The sequence below is a fragment of the Dama dama genome, chromosome 19 (genome assembly GCF_033118175.1).
Source record: "Dama dama isolate Ldn47 chromosome 19, ASM3311817v1, whole genome shotgun sequence".
In the NCBI taxonomy this organism is placed as follows: domain Eukaryota; kingdom Metazoa; phylum Chordata; class Mammalia; order Artiodactyla; family Cervidae; genus Dama; species Dama dama.
Window position 1 is genome coordinate 36999191 of NC_083699.1, and position 20323 is coordinate 37019513.

General features: G+C 40.1%; 1 protein-coding gene across 4 annotated transcripts in view; it reads left to right on the top strand.

Moving 5' to 3' along the window:
* Nucleotides 1–1044: 1044 nt before the first annotated feature.
* VPS8 (VPS8 subunit of CORVET complex) overlaps nucleotides 1045–20323 on the top strand; it is a 288453-nt gene continuing 269174 nt past the window's right edge. For 2 of the 4 annotated variants that reach the window (XM_061166734.1, XM_061166737.1), the window contains exons 1-5: nucleotides 1045–1126; nucleotides 3719–3862; nucleotides 10953–11196; nucleotides 11985–12053; nucleotides 17899–18029. In XM_061166734.1, coding sequence (XP_061022717.1) covers nucleotides 11044–11196; nucleotides 11985–12053; nucleotides 17899–18029 — 353 coding nt within the window. In that variant the 5' untranslated portion in view covers nucleotides 1045–1126; nucleotides 3719–3862; nucleotides 10953–11043. Of the gene's footprint in view, nucleotides 1127–1412; nucleotides 1431–3718; nucleotides 3863–10952; nucleotides 11197–11984; nucleotides 12054–17898; nucleotides 18030–20323 lie in introns of those variants that run through there. The other 2 variants (XM_061166735.1, XM_061166736.1) reach the window with 2 other exon arrangements.

The window sequence follows — 20323 nt, forward strand, 5'->3', positions numbered from 1 at the left end:
CTGGTGGCTTCCCTGGTGGCTCAGACGGTGAAGCGTCTGCCTACAATGCGGGAGACCTGTGTTCAATCCCTGGGTTGGGAAGATCTCTGGAGAAGGAAATGGAAACCCACTCCGGTATTCTTGCCTGGAAAATCCCAAGGAAGGAGGAGCCTGGTAGGCTACAGTCCCTGGGGTTGCAAAGAGTCGGACACGACTGAGCGACTTCACTTTCACTTCGCTGATTCCTAGAATGTCAACGTTTACTCTTGCCATCTTCTGTTTGACCACTTCCAATTTGCCTTGATTCATGGACCTAACATTCCAGGTTCCTATGCAATACTGCTGTTTACAATATCAGACCTTGCTTCCATCACCAGTGACATACACAACCGGGTATTGTCTTTGCTTTGGCTCCATCCCTTCATTCTTTCTGGAGTTATTTCTCCACTGATCTCCAGTAACATATTGGCCACTACTGTCCTGGGGAGTTTCTCTTTCAGTATGCTATCATTTCGCCTTTTCATACTGTTCATGGGGTTCTCAAGGCAAGAATACTGAAGTGGTTTGCCATCCAGTGGGCCACATTCTGTCAGACCTCTCCACCATGACCCGTCCCTCTTGGGTGGCCCGACACATCATGGCTTAGTTTCATTGAGTTAGACAAGGCTGTGGTCTGTGTGATCAGATTGGCTAGTTTTCTGTGATTATGGTTTCAGTGTGTCTGCCCTCCGATGCCCTCTTGCAACACCTACTGTCTTACTTGGGTTTCTCTTACCTTGGATGTGGGGTATCTCTTCACGGCTGCTCCAGCAAAGCGCAGCTGCTGCTCCATACCTTGCACGAGGGGTAGCTCCTCACGGCCCCCACTCCTGACCTTGAACGTGGAGTACCTCTTCTCGGCCCTCCTGCGCCCGCAGAATTAATTTCCTTCTAATTACCCCTTAAATTCCTGGACTTAAATGTATCTCTGGCCCTTTAAATGGGGGCGTGGCGCAGCGGGGCGGACCGCCCAGGAGAGACCCGGGAGAGAAGAGGAAAGCGGAAGCGTGGCCAAAGGGTATATACTGCGCATGCGTGAGGCAGGAGCAGGGGGCGGGGTCACGTGGTACGTCGTGGGGGTCCTAGGCTGGCGCGGCTGAGAGTTCAGGTAAGGAATCTCCCGAGAGTGGCCCAACAGGGTGGGGACGCCGGTCGGGTCTGTACGCCGGGCGGCAAGAGAACGCGGGCCGGGTCCCTGAGCCTTGCCCCTTTCCGACAGCGGCTAACTGGACCAAGGCCCACCGGCCCGGCGGGGTTGACGCTGGGGCGGAGGGGAGTACCCTGTGTTTGGCCTGGAACTGGGTTAGCTTCCAGTTGTCGGTTTCATGGAATGAGAGGCTGAGGTGCAGGGGCACTCGCTTACCCAGACTGTGAGTCTTGGAGGCCGGTAGTCACTACTCCAGAAGGAACAGGTGTGTAACCCGCCTTTGGGGCCTGGGATACAGGTGTAGGCTCCTCCATCCCTCGAGGCCTGGGATGAGTGTGCTGCTGTAGCGTGGAGCCGAGGCTTAGGCGGGGTGTGTGTCCATCTGTTAGGATTTGTGCGCACCCCTGTGAGGTTCGGTCCAGTTTCTCTCTGGATGCGAAGTGTGCCGTGGAGTGAGGGCAGCAGGGGACACGTGGGTCTCTAACGTTCGAGGCCGTTCCTGTGTCCTGGTTAGTTCTCCAAGTGTGGTACTCGGGGGAAGTGGTGGTGGTGGGGAAGGGCAGAGTTGCCTAAAATGTTTGGGTGTGCTTCAAAGGAGAGAAAGTGGGATGGATTAGTGTCAGTAAGAGAGGATCCATGCCACCGGTTCTCAGTAACTGCTGGGGACCCTTCTCCAAACAGGCATGCCTCCTTCATACCCTGCTAATATTAGATTGCTACTGGAATGGTCAGGAAGGCTGTGTCCACTACCACACTCCCGGCACCCCAAAGAACAAACCAAACGTGGTTTTTAACTTGTGGTGCCAGCTTTACTCCAGATGTCAGCGATTAGGAGATCAGTTATGAATCAGGTGTGTGTTTCAAGTATCTGATGTAAATAGGGATGGAGACTCTACGTGTGTTTGTGTAAGATATGGGTTTGCTCATGGTTAAACTTAAGAATTGAGTAGATATTGAAATCTCTGGTAATAGCTGGTGTATTCCATAGAATGCAGAATAAAGATAAACGAGAAAAAATTCTGGTTGATCTTTTGGATTTCTTATCTCAAAGAGACATAGTTATAGGTGAGAAATTTTTTTCCAGGGGTCAAGGGAATAGTATGTTACTTATCCTTTATACATACATTTTCTTTGTACCTGGACCAGTATCAGCAGATGGGTGTTTTCTGTCTCCAGAATACTGGGACATCTTGGTGACTTTTCAGCTCTTTCCCACTCTTTTATAGATGTTTCAACCATTGTGATATCAAATGTCAGTTATGTATGTTAATGAAAAGTAAGTCCTGTTAAACTTAAGTGTTTTTAGCTTTTGATTTGTTTATAGTTTTCACCAGAGTTTAGATATCATCTTAACCTACAGCTTCAGGTGTCATCTGTACATATTTGTAAGAACTGTTCTATTCTTAAATGGATCTTAATGTTTGAATTATCTTCATTCTGTGTAACAGCCTTTCTGTTACTTCATCCAAACTTAAGCACTGCAGAGAGAAGAGAAAACTCCTACCTCTAATATTTATAAATTTCAGGAAAGGACACTGGTTTATTTGGATATAAGAGTGTCATGTGCTTGTTATTCTGGCTAAGCAGATAGGGTATTTGATTGGCAGAACCACCAAAATTACATGGTTGAAACCTCTGTTTCTGAAGTCCATGAGTAAAGTGAAATGAGTGCCCTCAAGTGTGATGCCCAGTTAGCTACAAATAACATCATCCTTGATTAAAACTACCTTCACATGGATCAGAGTATAAATTTTCAAGTCCTTTGCTCTATGTGCTACACCAGCATAATTAAATTAGAAAGAAAAACACTTTCAGACTTTTTTTCTGTCTTACATGTAAGTGTCTGGTTGCAGTTCAAGGTTAAAGTGACTTATTTCCACATCACCTGTGACTGGTGGTGTAATATCTTTACTGCTGGTTTCTGAAATCTTATTTTTCCAGTTTTTCCTAGGCCATTGAAGAAGGTTTCCTGGTGGCCCAGCTGGTAAAGAATTGGCCTGTGATATGGGAGACCTGGGTTTGTTCCCTGGGTTGGGAAGATTCCCTGGAGAAGGGAAAGGCTACCCACTCCACTCTTCTGGCCTGGAGAATTCCATGGACTACAGTCCATGGGGTTGCAAATCGTCAGACATGACTGAGTGACTTTCACTTGTGAAAAAGTACCTTGAAAATTGAGTACCACCGCAGTACCCTGTGAAGGAGTCATGTAGGAGCCTGACATATGATCTCTTAGGAAGTCAGTCACAGTCAGTTTTTGCTCCATGTTGGAACAGCGTGCTGTGTGTTACTTTGAGCACAGGTGAAATGGGTTTTCTGTGTGTGAGGCATGTGAGAAGTGAGACTGATGAAAGGCCAGCAGCTACCCATCCCTTCCCCACACACACTCAGAAGCTTGTAGTTCTTGAGGGGAATCGTATGCAGAGTCCAGCCCCTACGAGAATCATTTCTTTTTATTTCTTTCTGTTTGCCTAAGATAATGGTTGAATTCCTGTAAATTGAATGAATGTACGATGTGCATGCTTAGTTGTTATAGTCGTGTCTAACTCTTTGCAGCCTTATGGACTGTAGCCTGCCAGGCTTCCCTGTCCATGGAATTCTTCAAGCAAAAATATTGGAGTGGGTTGCCATGCCCTCCTCCAAGGGATCTTCCTGACCCAGGGATCCCGACCCAGGCATCTCCTAACCCCACCTGCATTGGTAGGTGAATTCTTACCACTAGGGCCTCCTGGAAAACCCTGAATATGATATATTTTTCACTGTTTTCATCTTGGCCTATAGGTCGAATTAATGTAAAACAGCATAAAATGTTTTAAATTATGGAGTTTGTGTCACGTCATACGTGAGCAAAATGGTCATTTAAAAAAATGTTAGAGATTGGAAAAAAACTTAATTGCAGAGAGGGGAACTTGCAAGGTGGGGGGCTTTTAGGGGCGTAGAATGACTAACCGTATTTTATCTTGAATGACCAGAACTGCTGTTTAAAGCTCTGGAAGCCAGTGATGCAGCATTGCTTGGCTGCTTCTGTGGGGAGAGTGAGTAGATGCATGAATTGGAGTAATTAGGCTACTGTGTAATTTGGCACTGGGAATACAGTGATGGAAAAAGGGCAGATGTGATCTTTGCTTTCTTGGAACCCACATTCCGGTTGAGGGAAGGAAATGGAGGTTCAGACACTGAAAAAAATGATTGTAATGTGATAGGGGTAATAAAAGGAGAACAATATTACAGGTACCTGCTAACTGGGAACCTAGTCTAGTTGAGCAGGAGAAAAAAAGACTTTTGAGGAGGCGAAGTTTTAGCTGATATCTGAAGGATGAATATGATCATCTGTAGTTGACAGGCCTGATTGCATAAAAGTGGAACTCAATTATAACTTGGCTTGTTATGGCATAGATTCCTATATGCTATGAGTCAAGTAGTATCTTCTGAAGCTTAACAATTACAGGTAATAAAACTGATATATTTAATTCACAACGCAAGTGTTATTCCTGTCTTCTAATTCTTGTGTTGATCAGTAGATATATATTGAATGTCTGTGTAGCTATGCAAGTTAATGAACCCAGTGATGTGAAGTAAGCAAAGACACCTGGTTCCATTTCTGTTGTACAATTGGGGAGAAAAGATGTAGTCACATGGTAAATTAACTAATGAATCAATATAAGGAAGGTGCCAAGGTTGTGTTCTAAAGACGTTCGTTCTGGATTCTGAGGATGGTTAGGGAGGGAAGGTTCTCAGAGGAAGGGACAGAAAGAGGGAATTTAGATAAATGGAAGGAAAAGGAAGGGAACGTGAGCTAGTGAGAGCAGACATGGAGGAAAAATGGAAGATATTCTTGAGAGACTCTGGATACATATAATAAGGTTAGTTTTAAAGGAACTATTATTCTGCCTGGAATGGCTTAAATTTTGGAATTTTATCCTGTAGGCATTGGGGAACTGTTAAAAATAAGCCCATTTACCAGAGTAAGATAATAGAAAACCTCATAGAAGTTCATTCTCTGTTACATTTTTCTTCACAAAACAAACGACAAGAAGACAACTTGAAACAAATAGAAAAGAAACACTTGGATTGGAAAGACCAGAAACAAAGTTGGCATGTAAAATTGCTTCCATGTCATGATTTTGTGATATCTTTCAAAGGCTATAGTATATTAGGAAAAAACCCAACTTGATTTGATTTCAGTGTAATGTGCTAAGTGTCTCATATAACACTTTTGAAAGGAAAAGAATGTCAGCAAATTAAACAGGATCCTGAAACGTGAACAGTTGGGAATGTCTGCTGAAGTTTAAAAAAAAAAAAAACTAGTGGAAGAATTCCACTTTAACCTGGCTTAATGTAGGTCACATTCTAGAGTTCTTATTCAGTTGGCCAGTGTTGTAATGGGGTTATTGCTGTTTATATGGTACACATCTTTTTGTTTTCCCCAGATGTTCCTTGGGCCTCCTTTATTCATTGGTCAGGAATAATTAAGAGGGAGTAACCTTGGGAGCTCTCAGGATGTCAGATGATCTTTGGTTGAAGCTATTAAATTATTAGTTTATCAGTCCTCAGAAATGGACAACATATGGGGTAATCATGATTCTGTGATGTACATTCTCTGTTAGATTAATCTGATTCACGTAACCTGTTGTGTAGTCTGAAGGTACACTCTGACATGGCATCCCCTTGAAAACTATAAAAACCCTAGATTACGGGATGGTTGGGTGAAAACTAGTTATAGAATGTATCTCAAGAGGAAATTACTAGTAGTTCATTTCTTTGTTCTGCATCGATTGTGTAATATCAGTCAGTCAGTTCAGTTGCTCAGTCCTGTCTGACTCTTTGTGACCCCATGAACCTCAACACGCCAGGCCTCCCTGTCCATCACCAATTCCCAGAGTTTACCCAGACTCATATCCATTGAGTCAGTGATGCCATCCAACCATCTCATCCTCTGTCATCCCCTTCTCCTCCTGCCCTCAATCTTTCCCAGCATCAGGGTCTTTACAAATGAGTCAGCTCTTCACATCAGGTGGCCAAAGTATTGGAGTTTCAGCTTCAACATCAGTCCTGCCAATGAATATTCAGGACTGATCCTCTTTAGGATGGACTGGTTGGATCTCCTTGCAGTCCAAGGGACTCTCAAGAGTCTTCTCCAACACCACAGTTCGAAAGCATCAATTCTTCAGCGCTCAGCTTTCTTCACTGTCCAACTCTCACATCCATACATGACCGCTGGAAAAACCATAGCCTTGGTTGGATCTTTGTTGACAAAGTAATGTCTCTACTTTTTAATATGCTGTCTAGGTGTAATATCAAGTACCATGTATTAAGCATTTCATCAGTAGTCTGCATTTGGAAGAGTTTGCTCAATAAATATTTGGGCAATACCAAGTGACAAGGGAGGGGTAGGTATTTCAGAATGCCGGTGATATGGCCAGAAAGAAATTAATTGGAGTTTGCTAATGTATTCATTTTCTATTTCTGCTGTAACAAATTACCACAAATTTCATGCCTTAAAAAAACCACAGATTTATTATTTTACAGTTCTATAGCACACCAGTCCAGCATTGGTCTTACTAGGCCAAAATCAAACTGTGGCAGGGCCAGGGTCCTTCTAGAAGAGAGTCCATCTCCTTGTCTCTTGCAGTTTCAAGAGACTGCCTAAATTCCTTGGCTCCTGGCACCCTTCCTCCATCTTCAAGGCCTGCAGCACAGCCCTTCTCTGACCCTGCTTTTGTTGTCACATCTCTTTCTCTGACACTGTCTTCTGCCCCTTCCTCACACTTTTAAAGACTCTGGTTACATTGGGCCCATCTAGAGAGTCCCGGGTAGTCTCCCCAACTCAGGATGCTAACCTCTACCATTCAGTTTATGTTTTGCTGTTTGTGTTTAGTCGCTCAATTGCATCCAACTCTTTTGCGACCCTGTGGACTATAGCCCACTAGGTTCTTCTGTCCATGGAATTCTCCAGGCAAGAATACTGGAGTGGGTAGCCATTTCCTGCTTCAGGGGATCTTCCCCATCCAAGGATTGAACCCAGGTCTCATGCATTACAGGTGAATTCTTTCCTGTCCGAATCACCAGAGAAGTCGATTCAGTTCATGAGGAAACTTTGCTATTATTGTTATTATAAGAAGTATAGCCTTTTGGTAAGGTAGCCTTTGGAAATACTTAGTACTGGCTAGACTTTTATAAAAGTACCAGATCTTGTTTCAGGGTCTTTAAAAGAATTTGGAAATCTTGAGGTTTTAAATTTCTTGAATACTTGTTCTGTGTTCAGACATTATCCTAAATGCTTTATAGTCATTATATCATTTGTTCTTCACAGTAACTCTGCAAAATAGGTAATTGTATTCCTGAGAGTTGGGAGTCTTAATTGTGACTCTTCCCTGCACCCCCCCCCCCCCCCCCCCCCGCCCCAGAAAAAAAGAAAAATTGGGGGACTGTGTTGGCTTATGTAGCCTTAATGCTGGAAGGCTGTGTCCGGAGCTAACATCATACATAAAAGATTGGAGCCTGGGGCTTGCATGATATCAGGACACTCTCTTCTCTTCTTCTCTGGTTCTGGTTATAGGTTGCTTTCATTCTTGCTCAAGAATTTGTACCGAGAGTGTAAATTTTGTTGGTAGAGACAGTGACAGATGCATAGTAGATCTTGATATGGGTTGAATAAATGACCTCCTTTTCTGCAGAATGGGATGGGGTAGAGGTGGGGAATATTGCTTAGCCTTATTATTCATTGTTTAACGAACAGTTCCATTTTGGTGCATCTTGGTGAAGGACCCTGGCTGTATTGTGCAGTCTTTGTTAATAGGGGCTTTTTTATTGACAGCCTCCACAGGAAGCACATAGTTTGAAAGAGCGTTCTCCAGAACAAGAGGTGATGCTCTGGGCAAACAGCACAAATGGCCACAATATTTCATCTTATAGATAATAGAAATAGAGGAGCTCAGAAAGGGTAGATTGATTGACCAAGGTCATAGATAGGAACTGGTAAAGTCCAGATTCAGGTAATGATTTTAATTGACTCTTTGGTCTATATTCTTTCCAGTTTGCCACCACATTACACTAACAGGAGCTCGGTGAAGTGAAGGTCAGAAATGAAGTAGGGTGGCATGGCAGGGTGACATTCTTTTTTCACAGAATGCTTGATTTCTTGAAACTTCTTCAGCATGGTATTGGAGTTCACAGATGCTGAGCTGTTTTGAGAACCTCTTATTAACTCCAGATAGAAGATATAAAAAGAGCCAGGAAAAAACTGTTTTCCTTTCGGAGTTATTTTGGGGACACAAATGTGAAGAATGAAACGTTTTAGGTTATAGAGTCATTTAAAGTTTCTGTTTTTGTTATGTGGTTTTTCCACTATTTTTATTTTTATTTTTTTTTTTATTATTATTATTTTTTTTTCCAGTGGGTTTTGTCATACATTGATATGAATCAGCCATGGATTTACATGTATTCCCAATCCCGATCCCCCCTCGCACCTCCCTCTCCACCCGATTCCTCTGGGTCTTCCCAGTGCACCAGGCCGGAGCACTTGTCTCGTGCATCCCACCTGGGCTGGTGATCTGTTTCACCATAGATAGTATACATGCTGTTCTTTTGAAATATCCCACCCTCACATTCTAGAATAAAACTTAACTGTCTTCAGGAAACACTGATTGTAAATATTTGTGCATATTTGTAAGTAGTCCTTGACTAATTGAAATCATTTTTGCTAAGTGGTACAAATAAGAGGGAACTTTATTGAGAAGTAATTTGTCATGAGCCAATTCAGTCTTCTTTGAAGAAAGACTCATAAAGGCTAATACTGCTCCTGCCTTTGACTTATTGCAAAATAAGTACATTTAGTACCCGAGATTAGAAAGATGCTTTCAAATGTTGCCAGACACAGAGTACCCTCAGTTATGTCTTCTAGGAATGTAGTCGATAGCATGTGTTTGTAGGCCAGAGCCTCAGAGTCTGTCTGCTGTGACACATGAAAAGAATTAATCTGTTTGGTAATATACAAATGTACTAGCTACACAAATTGGTTTCAGCTCTTGAAAATCGGTCTTCATGAGACTACACCTTATGCATAGTAGATATTCATTTTAAAAAATTATAAAAAGAAATACTGAAGGAAGTGGAATTCACATTAAGCACTTAAAAATGAGCCTGCTGCTGCTGCTAAGTCGCTTCAGTTGTCTGACTCTGTGTGACCCCATAGACGGCAGCCCACCAGGCTCCCCTGTCCCTGGGGTTCTCCAGGCAAGAACACTGGAGTGGGTTGCCATTTCCTTCTCCAGCACATGAAAGTGAAATGTGAAAGGGAAGTCGCTCAGTCGTCTCCGACTCTTAGCGACCCCATCGACTGCAACCAACCAGGCTTGTTCGTCCATGGGATTTTCCAGGCAAGAGTACTGGAGTGGGGTGCCATTGCCTTCTCCAAAAAATGAGCCTAATTAGATAAAACTGTCAGTGAGTTTTTGGCATGTTATTTTTAAAACAACAGTAACAACAACTAATTCTCAACTCCCTTTAGGAAAATTAATTCTTTCAGTGGCTCAGTGGTTGTCAGCTTTTTTTTCTGCCTTCACTTCAGTAAGGAATAGAGAGTAAGAGAAGTTTGTCTGGTGGGGAAGTTTGGTGGTACTTGAGCACTTAGTTGCGCAGTCATGTCTTTGACTCTTTGTGACCCCACAGACTGTAGCCCGCCCAGCTCCCCTGAACATGGGATTTTCTAGGCAAGAATACTGGAGTGGGTTGCCATTTCCTTCTGCCGTCTGAGGGTAGTATATCATTTGAGAAATCTTCTTACTGAGAAGTGCTCATGGGGTACCACGGAAAACACCTAGTCTAGAAAACAAAATTACCTTTGCTTTTATTATTATCATTACTGTGGCATTGTTTCTATTTTCATATTTTTGTTTTTTTATTGTTTACAGGCAGAGCTAAGTGATAAACGTTTTAAAGTTTGGTCACTTGTATCCTAATTATAACAAACTAAAAACATGTAAGGGCAAATTTAATGGTTAAACTATATATTTTTTTTCCTGCGTATATTTTTAGTTTTTCAGAAATTTTGCAGACAGTTGTTTTCTAGACAGTTTTTTTTAAAGTAAACCACATTATGTTTCTTTTTGATATAATATTGTATCATTTAGAGCTGTGAAAAAACAAATTTTTCATACATTTCTTTTTCTTTACTGTCTCTGCTTTCCCTTAACTAGCCTTCTTTCTAGAAATCTCTAGTCAGCTGTGGAATTATTTTACACTGGCGTCCTTGTTGTCTCCTCTAATAAATCTGAACCTTTAGATTTGCTAGTGTCCTATTAAGTGACTTGCTATCCATTCTGGGCCCTCTGTGTCTACACTGTTTCCCTTAGAGGTCTGTGGCCCTGTCTGGATGCTGATGACAAAACCGGTCTATATGCTTATCTTCACGGAGAATTGGAGATCTGCTCAGGTTTGGGAATGTGAAGAAGGGGCTAACTGCAGATTTCGGCCCCAGTTACCCTCTTGTTCTTAGGCACATAAATCTGGTTGGTACCAGGTCTAGTGGTTGAGCTTGTCCTATGTCATCACTGTCACCAGATTTAAGACTTTGGGTGGTGGGCCACTTCCCAGACTCCTAAGTCAGATATTCCTCTGTGCTCCCATAAAAACCCTCCCCCCATATCATAGCTCATACCCCAGGGTTGATTTCTCTTTGTCTATAATCAGATGATTGAGTGAAATCAGTTTCCACAAAAGTCTGACCCAGTAAGTCTTTGGTATGTCCATTTGAAGAAATCTAAATAATATATTTTTTCTTTTTTGAAAGGAGATCATCATTCAGTTCATCATGATCTGAGGCTAAAAAAACAAAACAAAAACTTGCTTGGATTGACTGAATACAGTTATTAAAAGTAAACATGGAAAATGAACCAGACCATGAAAATGTGGAACAAAGCCTCTGTGCCAAGACTACTGATGAGGAACTGAACAAGTCTTTCAGTCTAGAAGCTTCACTTTCAAAATTCTCTTACATAGATCTGGACAAGGAACTGGAGTTCAGAAATGATCTGGTAAAAATTCAGCTTTTGTCAAGTGGTGATGTTTAACCCAAATGTTGTTTAGAGTGCACTTTATAATCCAAAAACTAAATTCATCATTTTTGCATAGATTAATAGGCATCTATATACAGTTTTATGAAATAATACTACTCTTCATTTCTATAGCTGATTATAGTTTATAAAACACTGTAATACATCTTCTCATTTGAGCTTCACAACACTCTGATACTCCATTTTTACAGGGGAAGAAGCTGAAGTGCAGCGATGTTAAATATCTCTATCATAGTGCTAGTGGTAGACTTAGAATTCTTGTGCAGTGATTTTTTTTCCCCTCATTGATCTGATATCAATAGGTTTTTGTGACAGTGTGAATATTTAATAGCAAGTTGTTTGACCCAACCACCATAATTTATGAAATAATTAGGAAATTCAGTGTCAGACCTTTGTATATCTGTTATGACTTAGAAGTTTAGGGTTTGTTGTAAGAAATGCTGTTTTGTTTAAGAAAGCAGATGCCAAAGCCCTTCAACAGAAGCTTTCTGGAAAGGATTGTTAGGATGTTGCCATCAGTGCATATTTGTTCTTGATAAACTCTGAATATGTGGATAGAAAGGGAAACAGTTCTGTAGTTTTTTGACCTGACCCTTAATATCATGAATTATTGAGTTGGCTTTCCATGAGAAGAGTTTGGTGGTCTGTTTGTCTTCTAATTGATAATAGTTCTAATCAATCAAAACACCCTCCCAATTATAAGAGAGAAAGTATTATTATGTGAGCATTAATTTCTTTTCTCTTTTTAGATTGATGATAAGGAGTTCGATATTCCTCAGGTTGATACTCCTCCAACACTGGAAAGCATACTAAATGAAGTAGGTATATATTAACAATCACTGTTTATCATGTTGATTTGAATACTTCTGGGTTATAGTGTATGTTTCCAGATCTGCATTGTCCACTATGGGAGCCAACAGTCACATGTGGCAATTTAAACTGATTACAGTTAAAGAAAAATTAAAAATCCATTTGCTCAGTTGTACAAGGCACAGTTCAAGTGCTCAGTTGTCACATGTAGCTAGTGGCTATTGTAGTGGACAACATAGATGCCAAGAGTATTTCCATTATTGCAGAAAGTTCTAGATTGTGAGCTTTTCAGGGGCAGAAGCCATGTCTTGTTCATCTCTGTGCCCAGGACAATACCTCATACTTGGGCCTACTAAAGAAATGTTTTATCAAGTGAGTTGAAATACTAAATTCATGATACTTTTGAGATTTGTATTATGTTTTGATAATGTCATCTCTACCAGCGATGTTCAAATAGCTCGTCCTCAGGAGATACAAAAGAGCATCTGCAGCCTTGTAATGCATTTCATCATCCTTCTATATAAAGAAAATGAAGCCGCCATGTTTATCTTGTGAATACCATTTTGATTAAAAAGTTTCTCAGAGCTCTGAAATGATGTTACTTTTTGAATTAGCAGATCATAAAGGCTTTATAAAGGAGCTCTTTGGAAGTACATGTTAATGAAGTGTGCTAGCTTTTTTGTACCCTGCATCTGCTGACAATTCTTCAACTCATTCTTCTTGATCTTTTAACAACTTGCTTAAGACTCCCATTGGAAGTTTTAGCTCCTAATTTGAGAAAGATTTTTAAAAATCTATTTCAGATCCATAGTTACGTTTTGTAAAAGATAATGATGCAAAGATTCCTCAACAGAAATGCCCACTGGCCCCATAGGTGGGGTTGGGCCCTGGTTTGCTTTTTTTTTTTTTTTTTGGCTCTGGCCCTTTTATTACTTCTTTATCTATACTTTTAGGTTTATAGGCAATACTATATAGGATGCAAACTACTTTCTCTATGAATTATATCTTTTATTCTTTTAAAATATCAGCTTGATATTGCTGTTTCTTTGAATATATTTTTAAATGTTATGTTTGATCTGTATTAAGAAGACTTGAGCATTTATAATTTTGACCAAGAAGGCTTTGGTCAATGAGAGACTATCCTGTTAAAGTCATATTTATTTATTGCTTTCTAATAGAGAGGAAATCTTTCATTTAGAGATGAAGAGATTAATTTGTCAGTTTTCATAACATGATGTTAATTACATAATTATTTCAATTACAAAGTGAGAACTGAAAGTAGTCTTAGAGGATGTTTACAAAGCCCTGTTTGTACATCTTTGAACACTAATGTCAAAGTAATGCTCTTATGAGTGAGGCTGTAGTTTATAATGAAGGAAAGCTATCTTTGCAGAATTTACATACCTACTGGTATCAGTAAGTATAGTAATCACTAGTGGTTAACTGAGAAGATGTCACTGTTATCTTCCTCACTAATTTGGGTGCCTTGTGCCTTTGGGTCACAGTGTTAAGTACTGTGATTATGAAGTCCTATGTGATTGTCTCTGATTTTGAGAGAAAAATAGGACTGGAAATTGGCTGGCTGTCACACCATCAGGGAGCTCAACAGGTGGACAAGTGAAAATAAAAATAAATTGAAGGACATTATGAAGACTAAAAAGGGAAGAAGTATTGAAGAGTGATTTTAAGAAAGAAAAGGGACAAAAGTAGAAAGTGTAAATAAGCACTTGCTCCAGGATATGTGGGTATGTATATCCTATAAAATTTCATAAATAAACCTGAAGAGATGCTGGGAAGAAGTGAACATCTATTTTACAGAAAGTTAGAGATTACTGAGACATGCTAAATCTCAGAACTTAGGTCATGAAATAATGTTACTAGGCCTTGTCATCCTTTGAAACTGTGCTACTTCTGAGGTTTTTAATCTTGAAATTCCATTCTCTAATAATAATCATCCCCCATTCCTACATTCTCTCCCTTCCATTAAACCTCCTCTTTGACCTCCGGAGGACCAAGTCTCTTGATCCTGTTTAGTCTCTAGTGTTTGAGAGTAGCCCTAACTTCAGTTCTGCTGTTGGCTCTTGCAGCTGGATATTTCTTCTGAACTCTTAATGGAGATATCACATACATAAAGAAAAAGTGTACAGCTTGGTGAATTTTCACAAACAGAATTCTTCATGTAACTGGAGTCCATCTGAAGAAATAAAGCATTGCCAGCACCCCAGAAACTCCTCTTGTGCTCCTTTAGTATCGAACTCGGGATAATCACTATCCTGACTTCTACCAGCATTGATTGGCTTGTTGGCTTTGAACTTCCTAAAAATGGAATTATACAATATATGCCTTTGTTTGTCTGACTTATTTCCCCTAATATTGTGTTTTTAGATCATTTCTATTTTCCTGCATATAGTTATTCATCCATTCCCATTGCTGTGTAAAATACATACCATTTTTTATTCATTCTACTGTTTATGGGCAGTTTTATAATATCCAGTGTCTGGCCACTTTGACAAGTGCTGCTGTAAATATTCTTACGCATGTCTTTAGGTACCTATACACATGTTTTCACATACACACACACATTTCTTCTGGGTATGTACCTCAGAGTAGAATCGCTGTGTCATCAGATATGGGCATGGTCAGCTTTGGTAGATACTGCCACAGGTTCCTCAAAGTGGTTGTGATAGTGTATGCTTTCTGCAGCAATATATGGATATGGTTATATATATAACCTGATATGGTTATATATGATATTACCATATATATTACCATAGCATATATATGGTAATACGTATATATAACATATCATATATGAAGATATGGTTCCCATATCTTCATCAGCTTTTTATTTTTTCTCTTTTTCACTTTAACCATTCGTACCTAATAGGTGTGTAGTAGCATCACATCAGAGTTTTAATCTGAATTTCCCTGAAGATTGATGAAATTGTGTTCCTTGACATATGTTGTAGCCTTTTGGATATCTCTTTTGTGAATTGCTTTTTCATGTCTTTTGCCCTTTTTCTGTTGAGTTGATTTTTTAAAGTATTTTTAGGAGTTCTTTATATGTGATGTATATAAGCTTTCTATTAGATGTATGTATTGCAAATATCTTCTTCCATTCTGTGGGCTTTTTCCCTTCAGTTAATGGTGTCTTTCGATGAGCAGAAGGTCTTAGCAGTAGTTCAGCTTACTAAGTTTTTCCATTTTTGTTAGCTGTTTGCTGCATCCTATTGAAGAAAATTTTGCAAATTTCAAGGTTATGTTGATGCCGTCTTATTTTAAAATCTTTCTGTTCTACCTTTTACATTAGATCTGCAGTTCATGTGAAGTTTGTGTGTGTGATAGTGTGAGGTATGAGGCAGCAGCACTTACTGAGCACCATTTCTGTGGTGTCACTTTTTGTTTTAAATCAGGTGATTGTATATGGTGGGTGTGATTTCATTGGTCTTTCTGTACTTGCCCCAATATGACAGTCTGTTTGAACCTTTATAATAGGTCTTGATATCTAGTAGGTTCAAATCTTGCAGCTTTGTTGTTGTTCTTTAAGATTGCCTTCCTTATTCTTAGTCTTTTGCATTTCTGCATAAATTTTAGAATCACTTTATTGGTGTACACACACACACCAGGTGAAATTTGATAGGATTGTATAAATTCTGCACATCAGTTTGTGAGAATTGATATCTCTACCGTGTAGCTTCCATGGTGGCTCAGTTGGTAAAGAATCCACCTGCAATGCAGGATACCCTGGTTTGATTCCTAGGTTGGGAAGATCCCCTGGAGGAGGGCATGGCAACCCATTCCAGTATTCTTGCCTGGAAAATCTACATGGACAGAAGATCCTGGAGGGCTGCAGTCCATGGGGTCTCAAAGAGTCGGACACAACTGAGTGACTAAGCACAGCACACACCGTGAAGCTAGTAATTTTAAATTCAGCCTCACTGATACCCTTAATTATCTTCCTCATTTTTTTTCCTCCTGCTTAATCCCGTAAGCCCTCAACCCTGGCTTAATTTAGCTAATCTATTTTCTTTAATTATATCCCTGGGCTGCTTAAGAAAATCAAATAAGATTCTAGCTGACTCGCTTGCTTAAGACCTGGTTCCGCATTTCATTTATGAGTTGTTTCCGTTCCCTTTCCCTAAGGCAGTCCTTCCATTCTTGCACAGCTCTCAAGTAACAGTAACTCCTTGCAAACCTTCATCCTGTTCTTAGCACTCCATTTGTGTGTGGAGATATCTGTAAAACAGTTGGAAATGTGGCCTAAACGTCAAGAGAAATGTTGGTACTAAAGATATAGATTTTGGAGTCCTTAGCATGACATGGTATTTGAAGCTATAGGTGTGGATTCGCTTTTTCATACAGAAAGTTTGTGAAGTAGGAAGAGACAAGAGCCAAGAATATAATCCTGGGAACAGAATCACTCAAAGGTTGGGTTGAAAAGAAAGTAGAGAACATGACTAATAGAAGAGGCCACATAAGTTGAAGGAACAGTAAATAAGAGATGTATTGGAAACTAAGGGAAGAGAAAATTTCCAGAAGTGAGGCTTGGCCAGTGGTATTACTTGATGCATATGGGGCAGTAGCTTGCTAAAGGAAAACAGGCCACTGGTAACTTCAAGAATAGTAGTCAGTAGCCAGTAATGGGTCGAGAAAGTGGAGTGTGGACTGCTGTCTTAACGTGGATCGAAATAAGGGAGAAGGTAGTCCAGCTGAAACCGAAGGTATGATCAGAACTTTTTTGTCTAACGTTTGCTGCCTAGAATCAGCTTGTTTGAAGCTAGATTCATTTTGCTTTATCTGCTGTTCTTTCTTATTTCAATTAGTAGTATTACCTTTTGCCTAGTTGCTGTAGCTAGAATCCTTGGAATCTTTTTTGGCTTTCTTAAACTTAACCCCCTTCACCCCCCACAAAACACTGTTTAAATGGTAAGCAGGAATCTTTAACTTTACCTCAATAATGTCTCCTTATTCCTTCTCTTGACCCCTGCGGCTGCATTCCTAGACTGAACTCTTCTGTCTTTCCTTGACGTTGCAGTAGCCTTCTTCCTGGTTCTTATTAGTCTCCCTGCCCCAGTCTTCCCCTCTACTCTCATTCATCTTCATTCTGCCCCATTTATCTTTTTAAACATGATTCTCATCATGTGTCGATTTCTTAGAGATCTCCTTGCCTTCCAACTGCCTGCTGTATGCAGTACATTAATTTATTAAGTAAGTGAGTACTGATTATGTGTCTGGCATTGTACTAGGCACTAGAAATACAGTGGTGAATGTGGGACCTCCTGTCACCTAGCTTAATGAAATATAAACCTTTTTACAGTGTGGGTCCTAGCTTATGTTTCTAGGATCATCTCCAACTCCTACTTCTATACTCCGCTCATCTTAGACTACTTCCTTTTTCATTGGCACAATTCATATTATGAAATCACTGTGTTTGTACATGTTGTTTCCAACCCAGAATGCCTTTCTTCTGTTTGTCATGTTTGTTAAGGTATACTGTTTATAGTCAGGTGGTGTTTATTTTCTTCAATCAGCCATTGGCTGTTAGTTAACTAGTAAAGCACCTAGACAGGTTTGAATATGAAGAAATATTTGGCAACTAAAAATATAATCTGCATAACTGCTCCTACGTCTTTCAGCTATAAGAAATAAGTTTTTGGAGTGAAAAAAGTAGGGAGAGATATCTAGAGTTGAAATTTAATTCTTTACTGTGCCTCTCTGGTCAATAGCAGTGCACGGAAAAGGGGTGAAAAACAGAGTAAGCATATGTTTATTTAGCAGAAACCCATTAATGCCTGTTTGACTTATAGAGTATTTGGACTTTTGAATTTATGTATCCATGTTCTTCTAATTTAGACTGATGATGAAGATGAATCTTTTGTTCTTGAAGATCCTACATTGTTAAACATTGACACTATTGATTCTCACTCTTACGATACTTCATCTGTGGCAAGCTCAGATAGTGGTGACAGGACCAACTTGAAAAGGTAAGTATTCTTTTTTTAAAAAAGTTATAGTTGAAATACAGAGTTGTGTTGATTTCTGCTGTGTAGCAGGAGTGACTAAGTTATACATATACAAACATTCTTTTTCATATTCTTTTCCATTATCCCAGGATATTTCCAATATCCCAGGATATTGAATGTAGTTCCCTGTGCTATACAGTAGGACCTTGTTGTTTATTCATTCTTTATGTAATTCTACTAACCGCACACTCCCAGTCCATCCCTCCCCCACCCTTCCACCCGCTTGGCAACCACAAATCTGTTTTCTTTGTCTGTGAGTCTCTTTCTATTTCATAGATAGATTGATTTGTGCCATATTTTAGATTCCACATAAGAGTGATCTCATATTGGTATTTGTCTTTCTTCTTCTGACTTAATTCACTTGGTATGATAATCTCTGGTTGCATCCATGTTGCTGCAAATGGCATTATTTAATTTTTTTTTTAATGACTGAGTAGTCTTCCAATGTATGTAGGTACCACATCTTTATCTATTCATCTGTCAGTGGACATTTAGATTGTTTCCCTGTCTTGGGTCTTGTGAGTAGTGCTGCTAAGAACATAGGGGTGCATGTGTCTTTTTGAATTATAGTTTTGTCTGACTATATGCCCCAAAATGGGATTGCTGTATCATATGGTAATTCTATTTTTAGTTTTCTGGGGAACCTTCATACTGTTTTCCACAGCGGCTGTACCAACTTACATTCCCAGTAACAGTGTAGGAGCATTCTCTTCTCTCTATACCTTCTCCAACACTTGTAGACTTTTTAATCATGGCCATTTTGACTGGTGTGAGGTGGTATCTCATTGTGGTTTTAGTTTACATTTCTCTAATAGTGATGTTGAGCATCTTTTCATGTGTTTGTTGGCTATCTGTATGTCTTTGGAGAAATGTCTGTTTAGGTTTTCTGTCCATTTTTCGATTGGTTTTTCTTGTTGTTATTGAGTTGTATGATCTGTTTATATATTTTGGAAATTAAACCCTTGCTGGGTGTATTGTTTGCCAGTATTTTCTCCCATTCTATAGGTTGTCTTTTCGTTTTGTTTAAGGTTTCCTTTGCTGTACAAAAAGCTTGTACATTTTATTATGTCCCATTTGTTTATTTTTGTTTTTATTTCTTTTGCCTTGGGAGACTGACCAAAGAAAACGTTGGTGCGATCTATGCCAGAGAATGCTCTGCCTGCGTTCTCTTCCAGGAGTTCTATGGTGTCATGGCTTATGTTTAAGTCTTTAAGCCATTTCGAGTTTATTTTTGTGCATGATGAAAAGGTGTGTTCTACCTTCATTGCTTTATATACATCTGTTCAACTTTTCCAGCACCACTAAGCTGAAGAGACTTTTTCTTTCCCCGTTTTATATTCTTGCCTTCTTTGTCGAAGATTAATTGACTGTAGGTATATGGGTTTATTTCTGGCTCTCTGGTAAGTGTTCGTTTAAATCACACTTGCATACAATATGGTCTGCTGAAGCCCTGCATAGAAAGTAGAAGGCCGCTTAAGTGGAAATAAAATGCTTCTTAGACCCTGAAGATTTTGGTACTGTTGAGAGGAGAGAATAAGAAGGTGGATACCATGTCAGTCTTATGCACCTCCAGGGTGTGTGCTCAGTCACTCAGTTGTGTCCAACTCTTTGCAGCTCCATGGACTGTAGCCCACCAGGCTCCTCTGTCCATGGAATTTTCAGGGAAGAATAGTGGAGTGCTGTGCCATTTACAGCTCCAGGGATCTTTCCCGCCTCAGGGATCATCTCGTGTATTGGCAGGCGGATGCTTTACCACTAGCCCTGCCTGGGAAGCCCTTGGTAGGAAGCTGAATATAGCCCGGGAGTCCCAAGAAGCAGGAGAGCCTTTAGAGGGCGCACACATCAGACCTGGTGCAGTGTCCATTGTGGAAATGTGGAGATGTGTGGGAAAGGTGGTGGGAATCACCTCACCAACCTTCTGTTCCCTCCACTCCTTCCTCCACCACCTTCCTCCTGCTGTCTAAGGACAGCTCCAGCATTTCTTCATTCCCTTGGAATGGTTTCAGAGGAGAGTTGCAAAGATGATTAAAGATTTGGGAAAAGAACTTCTAACCCTAAATAGCTTCATTTTGGCTGCTTTCACCTTCCACATTCTTGGAGAGCACATGAAAAGGAAAGAGAAGTGGAGGAAGCATAATGTAAATGCTTTATTGAATTCATGTGTAACTTTAATGTTGATAACTTGTCAGTGTATTTTTCTTCAACTTCTTAAATTTTGCCTGTATCAGGGCTGTATTCTTTAGGTTGTCGACTCT